This window comes from Pholcus phalangioides, unplaced genomic scaffold, assembly GCF_987345545.1.
Source record: "Pholcus phalangioides strain wild (caught in Gottingen) unplaced genomic scaffold, Ppha-v1.0 ptg000010l_1, whole genome shotgun sequence".
Taxonomy (NCBI): Eukaryota; Metazoa; Arthropoda; class Arachnida; order Araneae; family Pholcidae; genus Pholcus; species Pholcus phalangioides.
Window position 1 is genome coordinate 28,280,548 of NW_028301603.1, and position 17,982 is coordinate 28,298,529.

The 17,982-nt window shown below is 40.5% G+C and overlaps 1 protein-coding gene across 1 annotated transcript; it reads left to right on the top strand.

The window, feature by feature from the left end:
- Positions 1-545: 545 nt before the first annotated feature.
- LOC149081211 (protein lethal(2)essential for life) lies at positions 546-17,617 on the top strand. The gene is made up of 3 exons (XM_089238035.1): positions 546-1,096; positions 9,490-9,913; positions 17,140-17,617. Exons 2-3 carry the CDS (start codon positions 9,527-9,529, stop codon positions 17,335-17,337), a joined length of 585 nt encoding a protein of 194 aa, XP_089094161.1. The 5' UTR covers positions 546-1,096; positions 9,490-9,526; the 3' UTR covers positions 17,338-17,617.
- Positions 17,618-17,982: the final 365 nt, after the last annotated feature.

Genomic DNA, 17,982 nt, shown 5'->3' on the forward strand with positions numbered 1-17,982 from the left:
TACATGGGTGCTGGAATTGTTTCTTTCATTTGTTCTGAATATACATGGGTGCTGGAATTGTTTCTTTCATTTGTTCTGAATATACATGGGTGCTGGAATTGTTTCTTTCATTTGTTCTGAATATGCATGGGTGCTACAATTGTTTCTTTCATTTGTTCTGAATTTCCATGGGTGCAGGAATTGTTTCTCTCATTCACTCTGAATTTTCATTGGTGTTAAAATTATTATTTTCTGGCCCGCTATTATTTTCGTAACGGGCCGTAGCAACATTCCCCCCCCCCCCCTTATTTAGGGGGTGTTGGCCGTAGCCCACTATGCAATTATTGAATGTTTAGTCGGCCGTGATTAGGCCGCGCATCTGGTAAGGGCGGCCCTGATGCAACCCATCACCCACATCCAGTAAAAAGTTACTCACGTCGCAATTTTCACTCACCCTTAAATTCCCAAAAAAAAAAGACGGTTCAACTTCCGCATATTCCGGGCGAATATTAAAAAACACGTCGCGTCATCGGATTGCCGATTTCCATGTATATTTTTATACTCACGTGAGTCACGTCTGTCCCGTCCGTCCATCCGTTCGCAACAAAAGAGAAGGAGGAGGAAAAAACGAAACTAGAGAATACCCCACTCTGCCGTTCTTTTTGTTGTTGTGAAAAGCCATGAATTTCAAGGCACATGACGAAATAGACGCGTGAAGAGAGAAAGAGAGAGAGAGAAAAATAATAATGTTACAGGTAGTGGGCAGCGGGACGTTATTCAAACATACTTTACGTCGAGTGGAGAGAAAGATAGAATATTCTAGGCACTGGGATAGAGAGGAGGAAGAGGGAAGAGAAAGTAGCGTCCATAGTCAGGGCGTGTACGATTTTTGTTCTTGTTCATCTTCTGACGACGCACCAAGTTTCGTCAGTTCAGTAGTTTCTCGTCTGGTTTCTGTGACGGACGGACACGTCTCTCGCTCTCTCTCTCTCGTCTGCGTTTCATCTCGTCTGCGTTTTACTCATTTTAACTTTTGCCTTCGTTGTGAGAAGACGTTCTTTGCTCTCGATTCAGAAGCCAAAGAAAACACCGACTGCTGTTTGTTTTCCACCTGCGAGTAAGTTTCTTGTACATTCTCTTAAAGTTTGCATTTTTTTTGCAACTTTGTTTTTCTGACAAATAAGTGTAGCAAGTGCCTTTGGGCATTTTTTTTTTAGCGAAATGCAAATAGACGCGGGGCACAATTTTTTTTCCACTGGATTAATATCCGATTCATGTTTTCATATTTTGTAGTTTCGGTTTTCGCACACCCAAGGCGTCTTTGTGGGGCTACAGGGCCCCCCCCCGTAGCCCTGGCGGCAAGTTTAGGGAATGTTCTCGAGGAAATTGGTGGAAGGAGAAGGTTGGTAAAATCATAAATTCTCATCGCCTAGAGAGGTTGGGGGGGGGGGGAGGGGGAAGACTAGGTCAGTGAGCCACCAGAAGAGAAACTGGTCTAGGGAGCAAGAAAGCATTGCCGTCTCAAAGTATGGGCACGACCCGCTGCCTCAAGTGTAGAGAGGAGCCTCACGATAAAAAGATCTGGTTACAATTTTCAGGAGTGGTATGTAAAATTGAAGGAAGATATTGCTGGCCAGGTAGGGGGAGTGCCTCCGAAAAACTTATAACTAACTCATTAGCCCGAGGGGCCCATGATGCTCTTTAGACGGCCCTGGGGACCAGGTCAGTGAATGAACAATAGAGTGTGCTAAAGAGCTATATTGAGGGTCTTTTCTCGGTCCAGTGACCAAGAAAGTGTGAGTGGTGAGTGATAAAAGAATGACTTAGAAAAAGGTTGCTCAACCGTTTGGAGAATGCGGGCCACTTCGTTTGTTCAAAAGCGTGTCGTTAGCCACTTAAGTTATTCATTTGTAAATTCGTCGCATGATTGAAGTGAGAATGTGCCGCGGACCACTTAAGTGATCTGTGAATCCCCTAAGTCACTTGATTAATCTGTAAATATGTTGCGAACTACTTAATGGATTTTGCAACGTTTTAGGTCACGGGTCACATGAAATGAGGGGCCCCTCAACACTAGGGGACATGGGTTGAGCATGTATGACATAGAGACAGAGGTGTCGAAAACTTAAGGAATGAGTGATCAATAAAATTGGACTAAAATGGGAGAGGGGCTGCCAAATTTGTGCATGGTTTTACCACAGGCTGTAAAACCATACACAAATTTTGCGGTAAAAAAGCAAATCCGTCTCTGCACACACCCCTTTAAGAGCTGCTCTGTATGAGATAGGTGATATATTATTTCCTCAACTATATAATGTTTTTTTTTTCCAGCTGGTGGGATTAAATATTTCGTTGCCTTCTCAACCATGGCTTCCACAAGGGTGGGGGCCCGGAGCAATTACCATAATTTTTTGTTTTTTCACGCTATTAATTCTCTATAGATGGGGGCCCCCACTAAAGATCTCACAGATCGCCCTGTTCAAGGATGTTAGGAGGGTAGTATGCTTTTTTAGCATGGTTTGAGGCAGAGCCGCCTTTGCTCTGGGCTGTCTCAACAAGTTCGGGAGAGCGGGTATTTTTGGTTTTCTTGGTTGTGCTATTAAAGGGGGGGGGGGCGGGTGAAGTCAGCATTTATGGTTATAGAATGTTCAAAAATGCTAAAACATTCAAAAACCTACCAGAATATCCAAATAGAAAAAATTTAAAATTAATGAGAATTCATAATTGGTCAACGAAATAGTTTCATAATAAATGAAAAGCTATATTAAGAAATATTGGAAGTCTAACAATTATAAAAAATGCATAATTACTACTCGTATTAAGAAATTTGGCATTATTGAAAATTCTGAGTTGTAAGATATTAATAAAAAAAACACCTGATTTAATGGAAGAAATAATTTCGTGTTTGATGGAATTATTTCTTTCATTTGATGGAATTATTTCTTTCATTTGATGGAATTATTTCTTTCATTTGATGGAATTATTTCTTTCATTTGATGGAATTATTTCTTTCATTTGATGGAATTATTTCTTTCATTTGATGAAATTTCGGAATTGATAAAAGAAATAATTCCATCTTCATGAAATTTCAGAATTACTGAGAAATAGAATAGAATGTATTAACACAAACCATACAAAACGGGGGGGGGAGGAAGACAAAACATATTACAGTGGGAGGGGGGGATCAAAAGTAAATATCCATAATAGACCCAAGAGATCTATATATGATCTGTCCAGGGGGTCAAACCACAAATAATTTTATCGATTGGCAAACACAGGCTATTGAAACACAATACACACAGCATCATAAATATACATAAATAATACAAGTTGATCAAACAGTAGGCCGCAGTACGAGGTATGGTTATTATTTTCACCAGTAATGTTTCATTTCACAAAATAAAATACAGTTAAACACATGGCAGATGTTGGTGTTTCTTTAGATTGAGTTAACAGGGGTTAATGTAGTCTACAAGCAATTTTTTGAAGCGGTTTATGTTTCTTTCGAATTTTATATCATTACTTAATGTGTTATAAGATCTTGGTGCTAAATATAAAAATTGCTTCTAAACGTCTTTTTAGGTTTTATGACCTCATATAGATATATAATATACCTCATAAATATTTTCATATTTTATGAAATTTCGAAAATAAATACCGTAATTTTAAATTTTATGAAATTTCTGAATTGAGGAAAAGTGAAAATATTTCATGCTTGATGAAATTTGAATGGAATTTTGATTTCTTCGATGAAATTTTATGAAAAAAGTGAAGGAAATAATTTCTAATGATGAATAAATAATTTCGTGCGATGAAACTTGATAAAATAATTTTTTTCATATATATGATGGAATGATGATGGTATTTTCAGAACTAATGGAAAATTCGAGATTTACATATGACAGTTTTCAATACTTTGAGGGCGGCAATAGTTCGACTCTTCAACCCCACCCTTTAAGACGCCGCTGTCTCAGAAGGCTCCTACTAGGTTTTTTTGGGCAAATATTCAAGGGGTTCAGAGAGAGAGACGTAACAAAATCCCTGTCTCATTTTGAAGCAGCGAGATTTTCATTGTGCAGTGACACGTCGGGAAAACAAAAAGAAAGAACGGGAATCTCTCAGTAGTGTATCAGCATTTGTCTCTTTTTCAGCCGCCACTGAACATCAAGGACGTTGCTCAAAACTATTTTCAAAAAGAACGACAGCTTAATAACAACAACAAAAAAAGAGAGAAAGATCTTGTTTCTCTCATTATCATTTCCGAAGGCGTCGCGATCTTGTGACCCTTTTCAATAGAAACAAGTGTAGGTGGGATGGATGATCATGGAAAACGAAACTGGAAACTTCTATCCAGTAGCAGCAGAGGCATCACAATAATCTTTTTCTTACAAATGAGAAAAATGTTTCCCACACCAATTTCTTCCAGCTTAATTAGTTAACACTTGTTTTTGAACTAATGACTGACTCAGTGTATGTGTGTGTGACTTATCCTCCAAACTCACACAGAGGGAGAATGACATCATCGTAAGGACGTAGGGGAATGGATTATTTAGTCTTTTTTTTATTTTATATATATTGCTGGTAGGGATTCACTTGCGTGGGGGAAGATCTCGATGTCCTCGCCATAAATAGTCAAGGGCGAATTCAACCGGGCGCGAAACGCAATTTGCAACTGAAAAGAAAAAAAGCGGTAGCTGACACTCACACACGAGTGAGATGGAGAGAGAGAGAGAGAGAGAGAGGAAAAAAAGAAAATGGTGCACAAAACGAAACTGGCGCTGGAGAGAAGAATCGTTTTAAGTTGCGCGTCTTCGCGCCTTTAAATGTGGATGGAATCTATGTACTGTCAAACTAAATTATAACAGAGACGCAGCTTGGTTATAACGTCGAGAAGTTTGTGAAACGACTATTGTTAATTAGCCTTATTGTTAACCCCAACGTAGATGCAATGACCTCGGATACAACGAAAAAAATTTTCGGGCTTTTCTTTCTTCCTTTTTTCTGGTGTTTCTTCAAGAAATTCTGAAAGTTCGAATTGAACGCATTGGTGAAATGTTTGTCTCCACACTCCATGTTGCGTCATAAGGTCAGTTTGACGCTACTCACCCATAAAATCCAAAATACATTATTTTTCATAATTTGCCTATCACAAAAAGTGGAATAAATTACAATTTCACAGCATAAAATGGGTCATTTATGCAATGGTAGTAAAGGAAAAATGATCTCGCGTACCATAGGTTGAGAAACACTGTTGTACACGATGAGGGTGTGGTACTATCAATCCTTATATTTTGCATTACTTTTCAATTTTGAGGGGATAACCACATCATGATATGGCATCTGTGAATATATAACGCATTCTAATCAGATTAAAAACCTCAACCTCAGTTGTTACGGCACAATTTGACTTAAACGTCGTTATAACCGAGTGTGACTGTATTTACACGTGCTGAAAAAAAAGGGGGGATAGTGGGGAGATAAAAACATGCTGATGATGCGGTGTAGAATAAAGAACAAGGCAAGGGAGTCACAAAAATAGAAGCACTGAATCAATGCCGCATTCTTAAAAGTGGATGGATCAATGAACTTATTCAACATGCACTTCACAGGAAACAACAACCAATGTCTCGAAAATGAAACAAAATAAGAGGAAAATTCTTATTGTCACTTTTTCATTATTATTACTGTATCATCACCTTCAACAAAATAAGAAGAGTTGTCGTTGACGATAACATTTAAAACATTTATCATTTGGCATCAGAGTGAATAACTTTTTAGTTCAAACAAGTATGGGTTCACATATTTTGACAAGACATGGTTTTCAATTTTTCGACAAGGTTTTGGATTTTGTTGAAGAAAGTTTGTGTCTTTTGACAAGCCATGGTGTTTGAAATGTTTAGCAGGCTATGGGTTTTCAATTTTTTGACAAGCTATGGATTTTGAAATTTTCAACTAAATGGTTTTGAATTTTTTAACTTGATGGCTTTGAATTTTTTAATTATGAATTTTGAATTTTTTGACAAGTCCAGACTTGCCAACTCTCCGGATTTAGGCGGGAGACTCTGGATTTTTCATCCTTCCTCCTGCTCTTCGGATTTGTTAAAATTTCTCCGGATTTTGGCAGAAAATTAGATTTTACGAGAGCTTTCACGTTGTCGTGACGTCAATGACTGCCGTCGTTATTAGAGAAAACACCCGTAGAGGACAGCTGTGGTTATTTCAACGAGCAGCCGTAAAAAACGTCTTGGTGACCTCATTTAAGCAACTGGCAAAGACGTGATTTTATTTACGTAGCGTTTATCGACAATCATTTATCAGGGGCATGACCTTGGTTGCCGAAATTCCTGTATAATCGTTATTGTATTCCATTAAAAGCCGTGCGATAAATACAAGTTTTTTCGTAATCAGTTTTGTATTTTGAAGTTTTTTAAATTGTTTCCTCCGATTAAATATGTCTTCAGAGAGAAAATATAAAACTTTAAGCTATATAAAGCTTTTAAGAGTTCATATATCCAAGATTATCAATCTGATAGAATCCACGAATGAAAACACTTAGGGGTGATTCAAGTATTACGTCAGCATCGAGGGGGGGGGGGGTTTGAAGGTTGCTTACGTCATCAACCACCCCTTTTTGAAGATATGAAATATTCTAAGCTGCTGACGAAATTTTGCTGACAGGGAGGAGGGGGGGTCAGTGTTTTGCTGACAAGGGGGGGGGCCAAAAATGGCTGAAAATCTGCTTACGTAATACTTGAATGGGCCCCTTATGAACAATATATAGATGTGATTTCTCTATTCTGCATGGAAAGACTGGCATGGAATTATATTCGGCTCAAGGGCAATGCAGAACCTGGCTTGGGGGGGGGGAATAATAGAACTTTGTCTTAACTGATGATTAAAAACAAAAAATTTCGTGAATTTTTTTTGATCGAGTCTATGGGTGCCGGGGGGTCCCCCCCCTTGGGAGAATCTCCGGATTTCTGGATTTCAAAAGTTGGCACGTCTGCAAGCCATGATTTTTGAAATATTTAACAAGCTATGGGATTTTTTTTTTTTTTTGACGAGGTATGGGTTGGATTTTTCTAACTATAGACTTTCAATTTTTGGACAAGATGGTTTTTAATTTTTTACCAATTTTTATCCAAATATAGAGAGGTACGGTTCAGAAACAAAAGAGATTCATAGAAGAAAAGTTGCGTAATTCTGCAACATGATTGCGGGCTTGAAGAGCCTTTGGAGAGCTTTACAAAAGAAAAAAAAACAATTAGTTTTTTTTTCTATTAGAAGAAGAAACAGATATAATGAAACAGCAAAAAAAATTGTGTGGGGGGGGGGGGGTGCGACTGACTGGTCTTCAGATCTTACTCCATCCATCCATTCCAACACCAGCTAAAGCCGATTTCTGCTTCAACTGGTGTTGTCCATTCCCACAGAATTTTTCAGGTTTTTCTTTTTTTTGAGAAGGGCACGGCCTTGACTTGTCTGCTCTCTCTCTCGTCAAGATAGTAATCATAAAATACTATACAAAGATTCTCTCTGCGGTGCCTCTTCAAAATAATAATAATAATAATAAGTTTCCAAAAAAATATATATAAAGACTATACACCGGGCGAAGGTATAGAGTTGAAAAGATAAATATAAATGAAAATGGGAAACGATGGAAAAACCTGTTTTCACGAGTACTCGTGGGCGTTTTTATTGGCGGTCGACGCTTCTCCCATCGGGTCTTGAGGAGAAAGCTTCAGACGCGCAACGGTTTTTATGGACGGACGCGTCTGATGATGATGATAATAATAAAAATTCTTCACGAAAGGATCTAATAATAGTTATCCGTTTATAATGCTAAATATAATGAGTTGAGGTCGGTTCCTTACTTATTACGACCTCTCCTTCTCTCTCTTCGAGGATCTTCTATGAATCCGTCGATTTATTCGGATATTTTATATTTTGTATATTCTTTTTTGCCGCAAATATTTGGTTGCGTCATGGTTATTATTATACAATCGGGTTTTCTGTGTGTTTAGTTTATGACTCGGCGATAGTTTTTGTAAATTTTGAAAATTCATACTCATCTTTAAATATCAGGGGTCTGCGCCCAGCCAAAATTTGGGCCCGTTTTCCTTCACAAAATTTCGGATCTAAAAAACGGACCCGTTATTACAAGATTCCGGATCAGAAAAACGGACCTTCACAAAATAAAAATTAATGGAACCAGAAATTTGGAGTTTCATTTCTTTTGTGTAGATTAACTAGATTACTTCGCTTTACGCAAAATTAATGGTCCTTTTCTCAAAAACTGGATTCTACAAAAAAGGTCTGGACAGACACCTGAATATTATACTCTAATTTAAAAGGTGTATAAATTTCTATGATAAAGTTATAAAATTATATATATTTTTTATTTAAATATATTTTAACTTGGAAGATACAACAGATTTAAAAGAAAGCAGAGATGGCAGCATGAGTATCTGCGACGCTTTTTTTTTTTTTTTTTGCGCGCCCAAAATGAGCATAATAACCTTTACTAACTATTTCCCCCTTTCTCCTACCTCTGGTTTTTATACTACCAAAGGGTAACTCATACTGCGCGCGACGAAGAGCGGCCAAAGAGGAAAGTAGAATACAGAGCTCTCTCCATGGAAAGCGCTGCCGAACCTTGCCCATATGACCTGTATTTTACGGGACTTTTTTTTTAATCAATGCTTCCGAAAATTTAACTTTTGTGATTTATTAAATTCATTTAAAGAATTAAATTAATGGCTTGCGATTTTCAGCGGAGTGCGCCTACGCGCCTCCTTCAGGAGCAGCCCCTGGTCGCAGGCCACAAGTGATCTAAATGTGCCACTGATCTCTTAAGTCAGTGTTGCGTCACACGATGAAACGAAATACTATTTCGTGTGCGTGTGCCTATATGGGATATGTTTTGAATTGGTTCTTTTATGAATGCAAAATAACTGAACTATTCTGGGGAGCCGCAGATAAACCATAAACAGGCAAGGAGGAACTGTGAGTGACAAAAGTTTGAGGACCACTGTCTGAAAATGTAATCTGGAAATGTGCCGCGAAACCCCTCGATTGATACGAAAATATTTCACGAGTCACTTAAGTGATCTGGGAATATGCCACGAGTCACTTGTCATGAATAAATGCGCTGCTGGTTACTTAAGTGATATGAAACTGTACCGCAGGCCACTTAAGTGATGTGAAATTGAACCGCGGGTCACTTAAGGGATTTTTAAATGTGCCGCTCGGTTTATTTTTACAAAATTGGGTTTGAGGTCACGATCCACATTGAACGATTCCGAGGGCCAAGCTTGGTCCGTGGCCCATGGGTTGAGCGTGTATGCTTTTCTCCACCGATTCGTTTTCCCAGCAATTTATCCGCGCCTTATCCATCGACACTTATCATTTGAAACAAAATGCTAGTAATTCTGTATAGAAATTTTATCGCCGTAAAACGACGAATGTCTCCCTCTATTTTCATTAATGTCAATTCATTTTCATTAATAGGTAATCTACAGATTAAGGTCGCTACTCTACTACAATAATGTCTACATTCGGCGAGCGTCGTCTTCCCCTGCTGCGATCGGACTTCAGCGTCGTGGACCGCGAGTTCAGCTCGATCCGGGAGCGTTTCGAGCAGGAGATGAAGATAATGGAAGAGGAGATGTCCCGGTTCCGATCCCAGCTCATGGACCGAGAGCAGACTTTCTTCGGCGGAAATGAACCGGCCAAGAAGCCCGAATCGCCGAGCCCCGCTGCTGCATCCAACACGACCACGACCCACCGTTCTGAGGTCAGGACCTGGCTCGACGGACTGCACTCGCCTCTCATACAGGAAGGGGACGACGGCAAGAAGCTCAGGCTACGCTTCGACGTCAGCCAGTACCAGCCAGAAGAGATCGTCGTCAAGACCGTCGACAACAAACTCATGGTAAACCAATCGCATTATATTTTTACATTCCTGTCATCGTTATTAGATGTGTGTGTCATGGCCCCCCGCAAGGGATAGGCTGACAAGGCTCCAGCCAAGGGGCCCGGGACAATTTTCATAATTTTTTTGCTTTTTCACGCTATAAATTCACCATAAAGGGGCCCCCCGTGAAAGTCTTGTCGGGGGCCCGCAAAAGATCCCAGCCTAGGGGCCCTGCTCCAGGATGTGTGTGCTCAAATATGAAACGGAGTTGATCCTGCCCCAAGTCTGGTGCCCTGTCAGCATAAGTGGGTACAGGCTTCATGATTTAGGGTGGTTCGCTATGAGCATGTCATATCTTCAGAGGCATATTTACGGGGGGGGGGGGGGGAATTAAGTGGTTCATTTCCCAGGGCGAAAAATTTGAATTTGAGAAATGAATGGTCATGATTTAACTAGTGATGGGCAAACTTCGGCCCACTTAGAGATTCTATCTGGCCCACTGCAGAATTTGTGGCTCTTCACTTCTGTGCATAAAAATTCCAGTTATGAATTAGTGTTCGAATATGTCCGGCCCGCTGAAATCCTTTCTGTTTTTCGGCCCGCTTCTAAAAAAAGTTTCCCCCATTGCTGAATTAAACTGATCCATCACTGATTCGCATCTACCTAGAAAACGAATAAAAGCTACCTTAAAGCGAATTTGGTTGCAGTGAGCAACCAAAAGAGTGGGAAAGAATGCGAGTGACAGAAAAATGTGCAGGCATATGAGTGAACAAAACAATGGGGAACGTTTGAGTGATTAGAAGAGTGCCTAGAGGTGCCAGGTCAGTTAGTGACCTAGAGAATGTGTGAACATGGAAGAGACCCTGAGAGTTACCTAGAGCAGTGGTTCTCAACCTTTGAAGTCCCGCGGCCCGGTTAATTTCTTTTTCGTGATTGGAAGGTCTGACCATACACACGACAAATGGAAAAAAATGAAACAATAAACCACTCACGGCCCGGTTTGACCGATATCAGGGCCCGGTACAGGGCCGCGGCCCGGCGGTTGAGAAACACTGACCTAGAGCAGGCATCTTCAACCTGTTGCTTGCGAGCAGCACAATGCTCCCTGAAGCACCCAGAGTGCACGATGCTCGTGTTCGATTTCGTGCTCGTGAACGCTTAATCAACGTTCTGATTAAACACCTTAAACAAATTGCATTCAAGAATTAAAATCATACTGCTGTTCATGCATTTGCATGTCAAATTTGCCGTAAGGGTACTCTTCTTTTAATGATGGGAACAGGCAGTGATTGCGACTAGATAAAGGTTACAGACCGCTCAGAGAGTGAGGGGCCAGGTCAGTGACTGGCCAAAAGAGCGACGTAGAGATTGTATAAGCATGGGAGTGACAAAAAAAAGTGACCTAGAGAGTGAGGCGCCAAATCGAGTGATTAAAAGAGTGATTTTGATTGAGGAACCGCGTCTGTGAGAGACCTAGAGAGTGTGCTAGTATGGGAGTGACCTAGTGAGCGCGGGACGAAAAGATTGTGAAAGCACTGAGTTACCAAAAGAGTGACTCGGAGACGTTGGCATGTTTACGCGGGGGGGGGGGGGGGGAGGTCGCTAAGCGGGCTATATCCCAGGCCGGCAAATTTGAGTAATGAGTGATCAAGAAAAATAGACTGAATGGGTAAAGGATGGCAAAACCATAAATCCGCCTCCGCATATCTTATTGGAAGTGTTTAGAAAGTAGAAGGGTCAAAAAAAGAAGTCTCCTAAGAGATTGCTCCGAAATTGCTCAACACTTATCATTAAAATAGAAGAAAAAAAGAGATAATTTTTGAGGTTTTTGAATCACTCTTTACCAACAGCAGCCGGCACTTGTTATTTTCGAGTCGGAGTGAAGCTTGACGCTTTAAGTATGCATGCTCGAGTTATACTAATCGGTTGGTATGAGTGTGTGTATATCGCGTACATCATTAGCAGCAACAGCAGGGATTTCTTTCATCCTCCGTGACGCGTTTCTTCCGAAGAAGAAGAGTTGAGCCATCGAGACGGAATTTCTTTGGGCCTCATTCCAAAACGTGTGTATATGTGCGTGTGTTGTTGTTCTATTTTTCCCATTTGCACACATGGACCTTGATGAAATACTACATCTGGCAGAGAGAGAGAGAAAGGGAGTTGCATTTGGGGCAGCGAGTTGTTTGGGATGAGTCTCTTTCTCTATTATTTATGCCATCAGGAACAGGAAGTGCCTGTGTTATGTTATTTAGGAGAAATGCTTTCGATCAAATGTGAGAAGGATTATATTAATGGATCGCAAGTGTTTCTTTTCATATACTCTCATTTTTAATTTTTTAGCAAATATATATATATATATACATCACTTGGTGAGAGGGGAGAAGACTCTAATCTGAGAAATCACCTGTTCTTTGATCTCTAATGATAGGCTAAATTTCTCTCTCTCTCTCCGTTTGGAATTCCCACCTACGACGTAGTCCTTAGAGAGAGATAGACATCCTTTGAAAAAAAAAAATAGCCAGTGAGAAAATTCAGAAATATTTTGGATTTTTCTCTTCCAATCTCCTCATCAGTGTCGACCATGTTATATCAAGACAAATGCCCAACATTGTCAAATGTTGCCAAAAAAGGAGAAAAAAAAACCTTACCAGTTGTCAACAAAATTGCTTAGAAAAAGGTTGGGAATGAAAGGGCTGCAGTAAATCCGTAGTCAATTGAAATGAACTTCTACGGAGGGCTATAGGGAAATCTGCAGTTAAAATAAATTTCTACGAAAAAATCTGTAGTGAATTAAAATGAATTTCTAAAAAAAGGTCACGGAAAAATCCGCGGTGAATTAAAATGGACTACGAAGAGGTACAGAAAAATCTGCATTGAATTAAGTACGGAAATATGTTGGATTTTCCTTCTTTTCCGGTCACTCATGAGTTAGGTGATTATATTTTGATCTGATAAAATACGGGACATCAATTTTTGCCAAAAAATACTTCCCAGTTGTCAGCAAAATTGCCAGTGGAAGGGGGGGGGGTATGAAGAGCTGTAGTAAATCTAGTTAATAAAAATGAATTTCTACAGAAAAATCTGGAGTCAATTAAGTTTAAACATGTGTCTCTATTAAACAAATTTTAAAGCAAATAGCAACAAATTTGAATGATCTGTCTGTATTTGAAGTATCGTTGATAAAACAAAAAACTAGTTTCCTTGTTCACATGTTGGAATTAAAAGTGTGGGGGGGGGGAAGGGGAAGATTACTGCAGTAGATTTCATATTCGCTGCAAATTATCTTCATCTAGGAGAATGTTTTTCAAACTAAAGCAAAAATATGCCTGGATGTGGAGAGTCTTCCTTCGGAGTCAGTCAGCAATTGAGATAAGCTATCAGAATATTTTCCGAGGATGACATTGTCAAGAGCATCGTCCGCCAGAACCCGTCTGTCTGGAGCCAACCAGTGGTCGATTGCGGCCGAAGTAACTGAGAAACGGATGGTGGTGGGGGATCGACGTGCAGTTCTTTTCACTGGTCCATCTGGATCGATGAGCTTTTTCCAGGACGTTGACTTCTCGGATATTGATGTGGGGTTAAAAAAAAGGAAATAAAGGAGGTGGAACAACTCGTTAATCTCCATGGATATGCTTTGCGGACACCACCCTATGCGGCGAGATCAACAAGTCTTCTGGACGGAAACACCTTTAACTGCGCGGTATATTTGTATGTGTGCGTGCATTGAACGTCCACGACGTCAGTGTTTATAGGGTGGGTACGAGAGCAATGACCCTTCGGTATGACTGCAAGATCCCTGGGAGCCGCCGCCTCATTATTTCAAATTTATCAGACTGAAAGCACTTCATTCCGTGACAGTTCGTCATTTCGTGACGAGCACTTCGATATAATCCAAGGAATATCTCAACTTTTCTTAACCCAAGAAGGGGATCAATACAGAAATAAATTGGTTGCAGTTATAGGCGTACTCAAAATTTTCCGGGGGGGGGGGGGTTCAATTTTTTTTCTTCTCAGGGAGGGGGGTTACGTTTTTCCTGCAAAATAACACCTCAAGCCCGACAAACCAGTCGCGGCCCAGGCTCTGTCCCTCCAGGGATATAAGCCTTTTACCCTTGCGGGTTGGGTCGCGCTGGGGAGACACGTCAAGCCCCGTTCACATGTGCAAGATTGGGGGTCGCTTTGGTGGTAATTACCGGCATGACAACTTTTTTCCCCTTGTAGGGAAGAAAAAGGTAGTAGAGAAGCCCATCTTTCTTGGGGTGGATTGGAGGTCGACACCGACCTTCTCTCCCATAATCCTTTGCGCCGCGGGAACTGCTTTAAGCTCCTTCGTCAACCATCTTGAATCAATCACTTCCGTTCAACCTACGTAACCAGTGACGACTTCCGGAAAGAAGGGGGGGGGGATTACCGGCATAAACTAAAACGTCATGTGAACGGTTTGTAGCGAAAATCCCCGTTCCCGGGAACTTCCCGGGATGTTTTATGTGAACGGGGCTATAATCTCCACTTGGGGGGGGGAAGAAATTAGAACCCCAAAACCCCTTTTTCGTACGTCAATGGTTGCAGTACCGACCACACGGAATCGATAAGATTTTCTCTTGTTGCTGAAGTCCATGGATATTTCACTTTGCGTTGTTTCGTAAACAGAGCTGACAAAATTTAATATTGTAACGTATTTATAGGGCAAATTGAAGTATTAATTTCTTTTAGCAACGATTTATATCGTCGCAATCTTGAGGTGAAATCCCCGAACTATGGAGCTGCGTATTGCTCAAGAAGACATCATTAGCCTTCTGCAGCCGTTTTAATTTTAAAAATCCCAAAGATAGGATATTGCAACACATGCGAGAGTACACGGGAAAAAGCTCAAAGATATGGACATGGCAACCAGGGCACGAACCCAGGGCCCACAAATTTGCGGTGTACCAAAATAGGCTGCCTTTTATATTTTAAGCACAGCTCAGATGCTGCTCCCTTCCATTGCGTGTCTCTGCCTCAAAGAAGGTGGTACATATATATAGAGGTACCGCAAAAGTTCTCTCTTTCTCTCATATTTGCCCAGGCCCTGATGACAACACATGCGAGAGAGAGAGAGAGAGACGGGAAAAGCTCACAAGCGAGAACATGGCTACACATGCGAGAGGGACAAAGGAAAAAGCTCTAAAAAAAGAGACGCAACGTAAGTTCCTTTGATGAATTCGTTTTCGGCGCGTCCTCTCAAGTTTGACGTTCGTCTAGTGCGCGATGAAATATTTCGTGACAGCCGTACACACGTGGATGAGAAATCTCAGCAAACTACTCAAGGACAACGCATAGCGCGCGCGCATGTTGACGCGCCTTTAAAGAGTATATTGGAAGAAACTTAAGTCAAATTGATTCCCAGGCTCGAAACTAGGCCTTTATTTGCCATTCAAATAAGTTTATGGCGGAGATATACGAATTCGTATCACGCTGCGCTTGCCGTTTGAATAATTAATAAAGAATCATCTCTTATCATCCGGAAATGCTTTTCGAAGCATTCTGCTCACACCCATGAAAGCAAAAATACTCCACCTTTGAATTTCTGACAAATTTTCTGTAAAGCAGCAGTGGCATCCTCGTGTTTCATGTACATAACCGTGCTTATAGTAATAGAATTGGTCGGCGTCATGCTGTTCATTATAGCTCTCAAATCGTTCAAGTTTGACACTGGGTTTATTTTTCCAAAATTTAAGCTGCTTTCCTTCTAACAAAAAAAAAAAAAAAAAAAACCGAAACAGGCAAGAAGTTTCAGAGATATTAATAGATATCTCTCCACCAGAGGCAGGAAGGATACGCCATAAATATAAGGTCCAGAACAGATGGCGGCCCACGCAATAACAACGGTTAAGCGTCTCAGCCACATGACGCTTTGACTGACGTTCAACTCCACTTTTGTAATACTTATCAGGATAAATACGTGATTGAAAAGAAACAAAAAATAAAATAAAGAGCGATAGATAATTCCTTTTGACGTTGTTTTTCTTCTTCGAATGTCTGATGCTAACAATAGTCAGTCCATGAAACTTCCGCGCGAATAGCAGTTTTTTTCAGTTGTTATTGCAACGGGAAGAACTAGAAACAACAGGTCTGGGGTTTTCGAAAGATTTGAGATATATATTCTATTATCAGACTAAGCCGGGATTACACTATAAAAGTTATATAAAAGGCCTTTTACAAAACTTGAAAAATGCTACCAATCACCTTATTGGTGGTTACATTCGTGCGAATGAACCCGGTTGAATTTTCATGCAACTATAAAAGAACTTTTCTAAAACTTTTATAGTGCTATCCCGGCCAAATGCTCTGTCTTAGGGGTGACCAACTCGTTGCACACGTGCCACAAATGGCACGCCATGGCAATTCGATATCGGAATGCCATCATTCAGTTATTCACTTTTATTGCTTAACTGCAGCATCTGAGCATAGAAATCTGGTTTCTCGTACTTTGTTCTTAATCCATTTGCATCACGCGACTCCAAATAGGCCACATTTATAAATCTGATACCTCGATTCGCATCCGGTCGGTATCATCCTAACGAAACTGATTTTTTACCAGAAGTACTATTCTGACTTTGACGGTCATTTGGCAAAGAAAAGAACGAACCTACAGTATTTAAACTCATTTGAATATGCTAGACCCAGTCGAAATATAACCTTCGGTGGAAATGGACAATCACCCATCATACACATAATTCCGCTTCTAGTTACAAGACACAATAAAAAAAATGCGGAACATTCTATTTGTAAACGCTGTGAGAACAGTGGCGTCGGAGCCGGGGGTGCTGTGGGTGCTTGAGCACTCACGGTAATTTGTGACATGGATCCGAGCACCCCCAGAATTGATCCAAAAATTAAAATTTCCGATATAAAACTAAAGACGAGCACCCACAGTTTCGAAACACTTCCGACGCCCCTGTGTGAGAATGCACAAAAAAATCACTAGGAGGCAGCAGTGATTTTTCTGTGGCCCTACCTGGTGAATTCTAGAAAATTTCAACCGATCTCATTTCTGTGGGGGGGGGGGGGGGGGCTCTTCTCTCGAGGCGTCAAGACACTGATTCTAGGATGCTTTTTAGACTACTTTTTCAGAACCTGTTCACTGAAAATTATTGTGCACTAGTCACCTCTCACTGTCAATTGTTTTTCCATTAACTCACTCATTGTATATATATGTGTGTCACCAAAAAAAAATTCATGTATTCATGAAATTTTCTCCGCAGGTGCACGCAAAACACGAGGAGAAGTCCGAGAATAAGTCTGTGTACAGGGAGTACAACAGAGAGTTCCTGCTGCCAAAGGGTACAAACCCAGAGATGATCAAGTCATCGCTGTCGACGGATGGTGTCCTGACAGTCGAGGCCCCGCTGCCAGCACTCGAGGGACCCCAGGAGCATCTCATTCCTATAGGATCATCATAGTCAACAGGCACATTCGAGAATCAGTATTCATGCTGACTTCTACATAAAATATGTATGGCTTCGCACACACACTTTACGAAGACATCTTTTCCACTTTTTAACTTATGTTTATTTGAAGCACCATTAAAGAGAGAAAAGCTTGTTCTATATTTACCTTCGTGAAGCATATTAAGGGAGAGAAAAACAAACAGAATATGGAAAAAGCACTTTACTTTGTTGCCACATGTATTCCAAGTAATTTGCTTGAATAAAAAAAGTACATGGAGACAAAAAAAACGTATGTATGTAAAGTGTTCTATCATTGTTTGATAAGACTTTGATTTGTTATTATGCGAAACAATCCAACATTATCCAAAATACAAGTGTTGATTTGCCACTTCAAATTAATTATTTTACCTCTTGATAGAGGCAGATTTATGGTTTTGCCACCCTTCTTCTAGTCTAGTTTTTCTTGCCCACTTATTCCTTGAATTTGCCGCCCTGTGATATAACCAGCTTGGCAACCCCACCCTTGTAAATAAGCCTATGTCAATCTTTTGGTCATTCACATGCTTGCACACCCTCTAGGTCATTCATATGTTTGCACACCCTTTTGTTCACTTATAAGCTTACAAACTTTCTAGGTATCTTGTCTGGTCACTCTCT

Coding starts and splice junctions, on each gene's coding strand:
- LOC149081211 (XM_089238035.1), top strand. CDS start 9,527: ATGTCTACATTCGGCGAGCGTCGTCTTCCCCTGCTGCGATCGGACTTC. Junction 9,914..17,139: donor CCGTCGACAACAAACTCATG/GTAAACCAATCG, acceptor TTTTCTCCGCAG/GTGCACGCAAAACACGAGGA.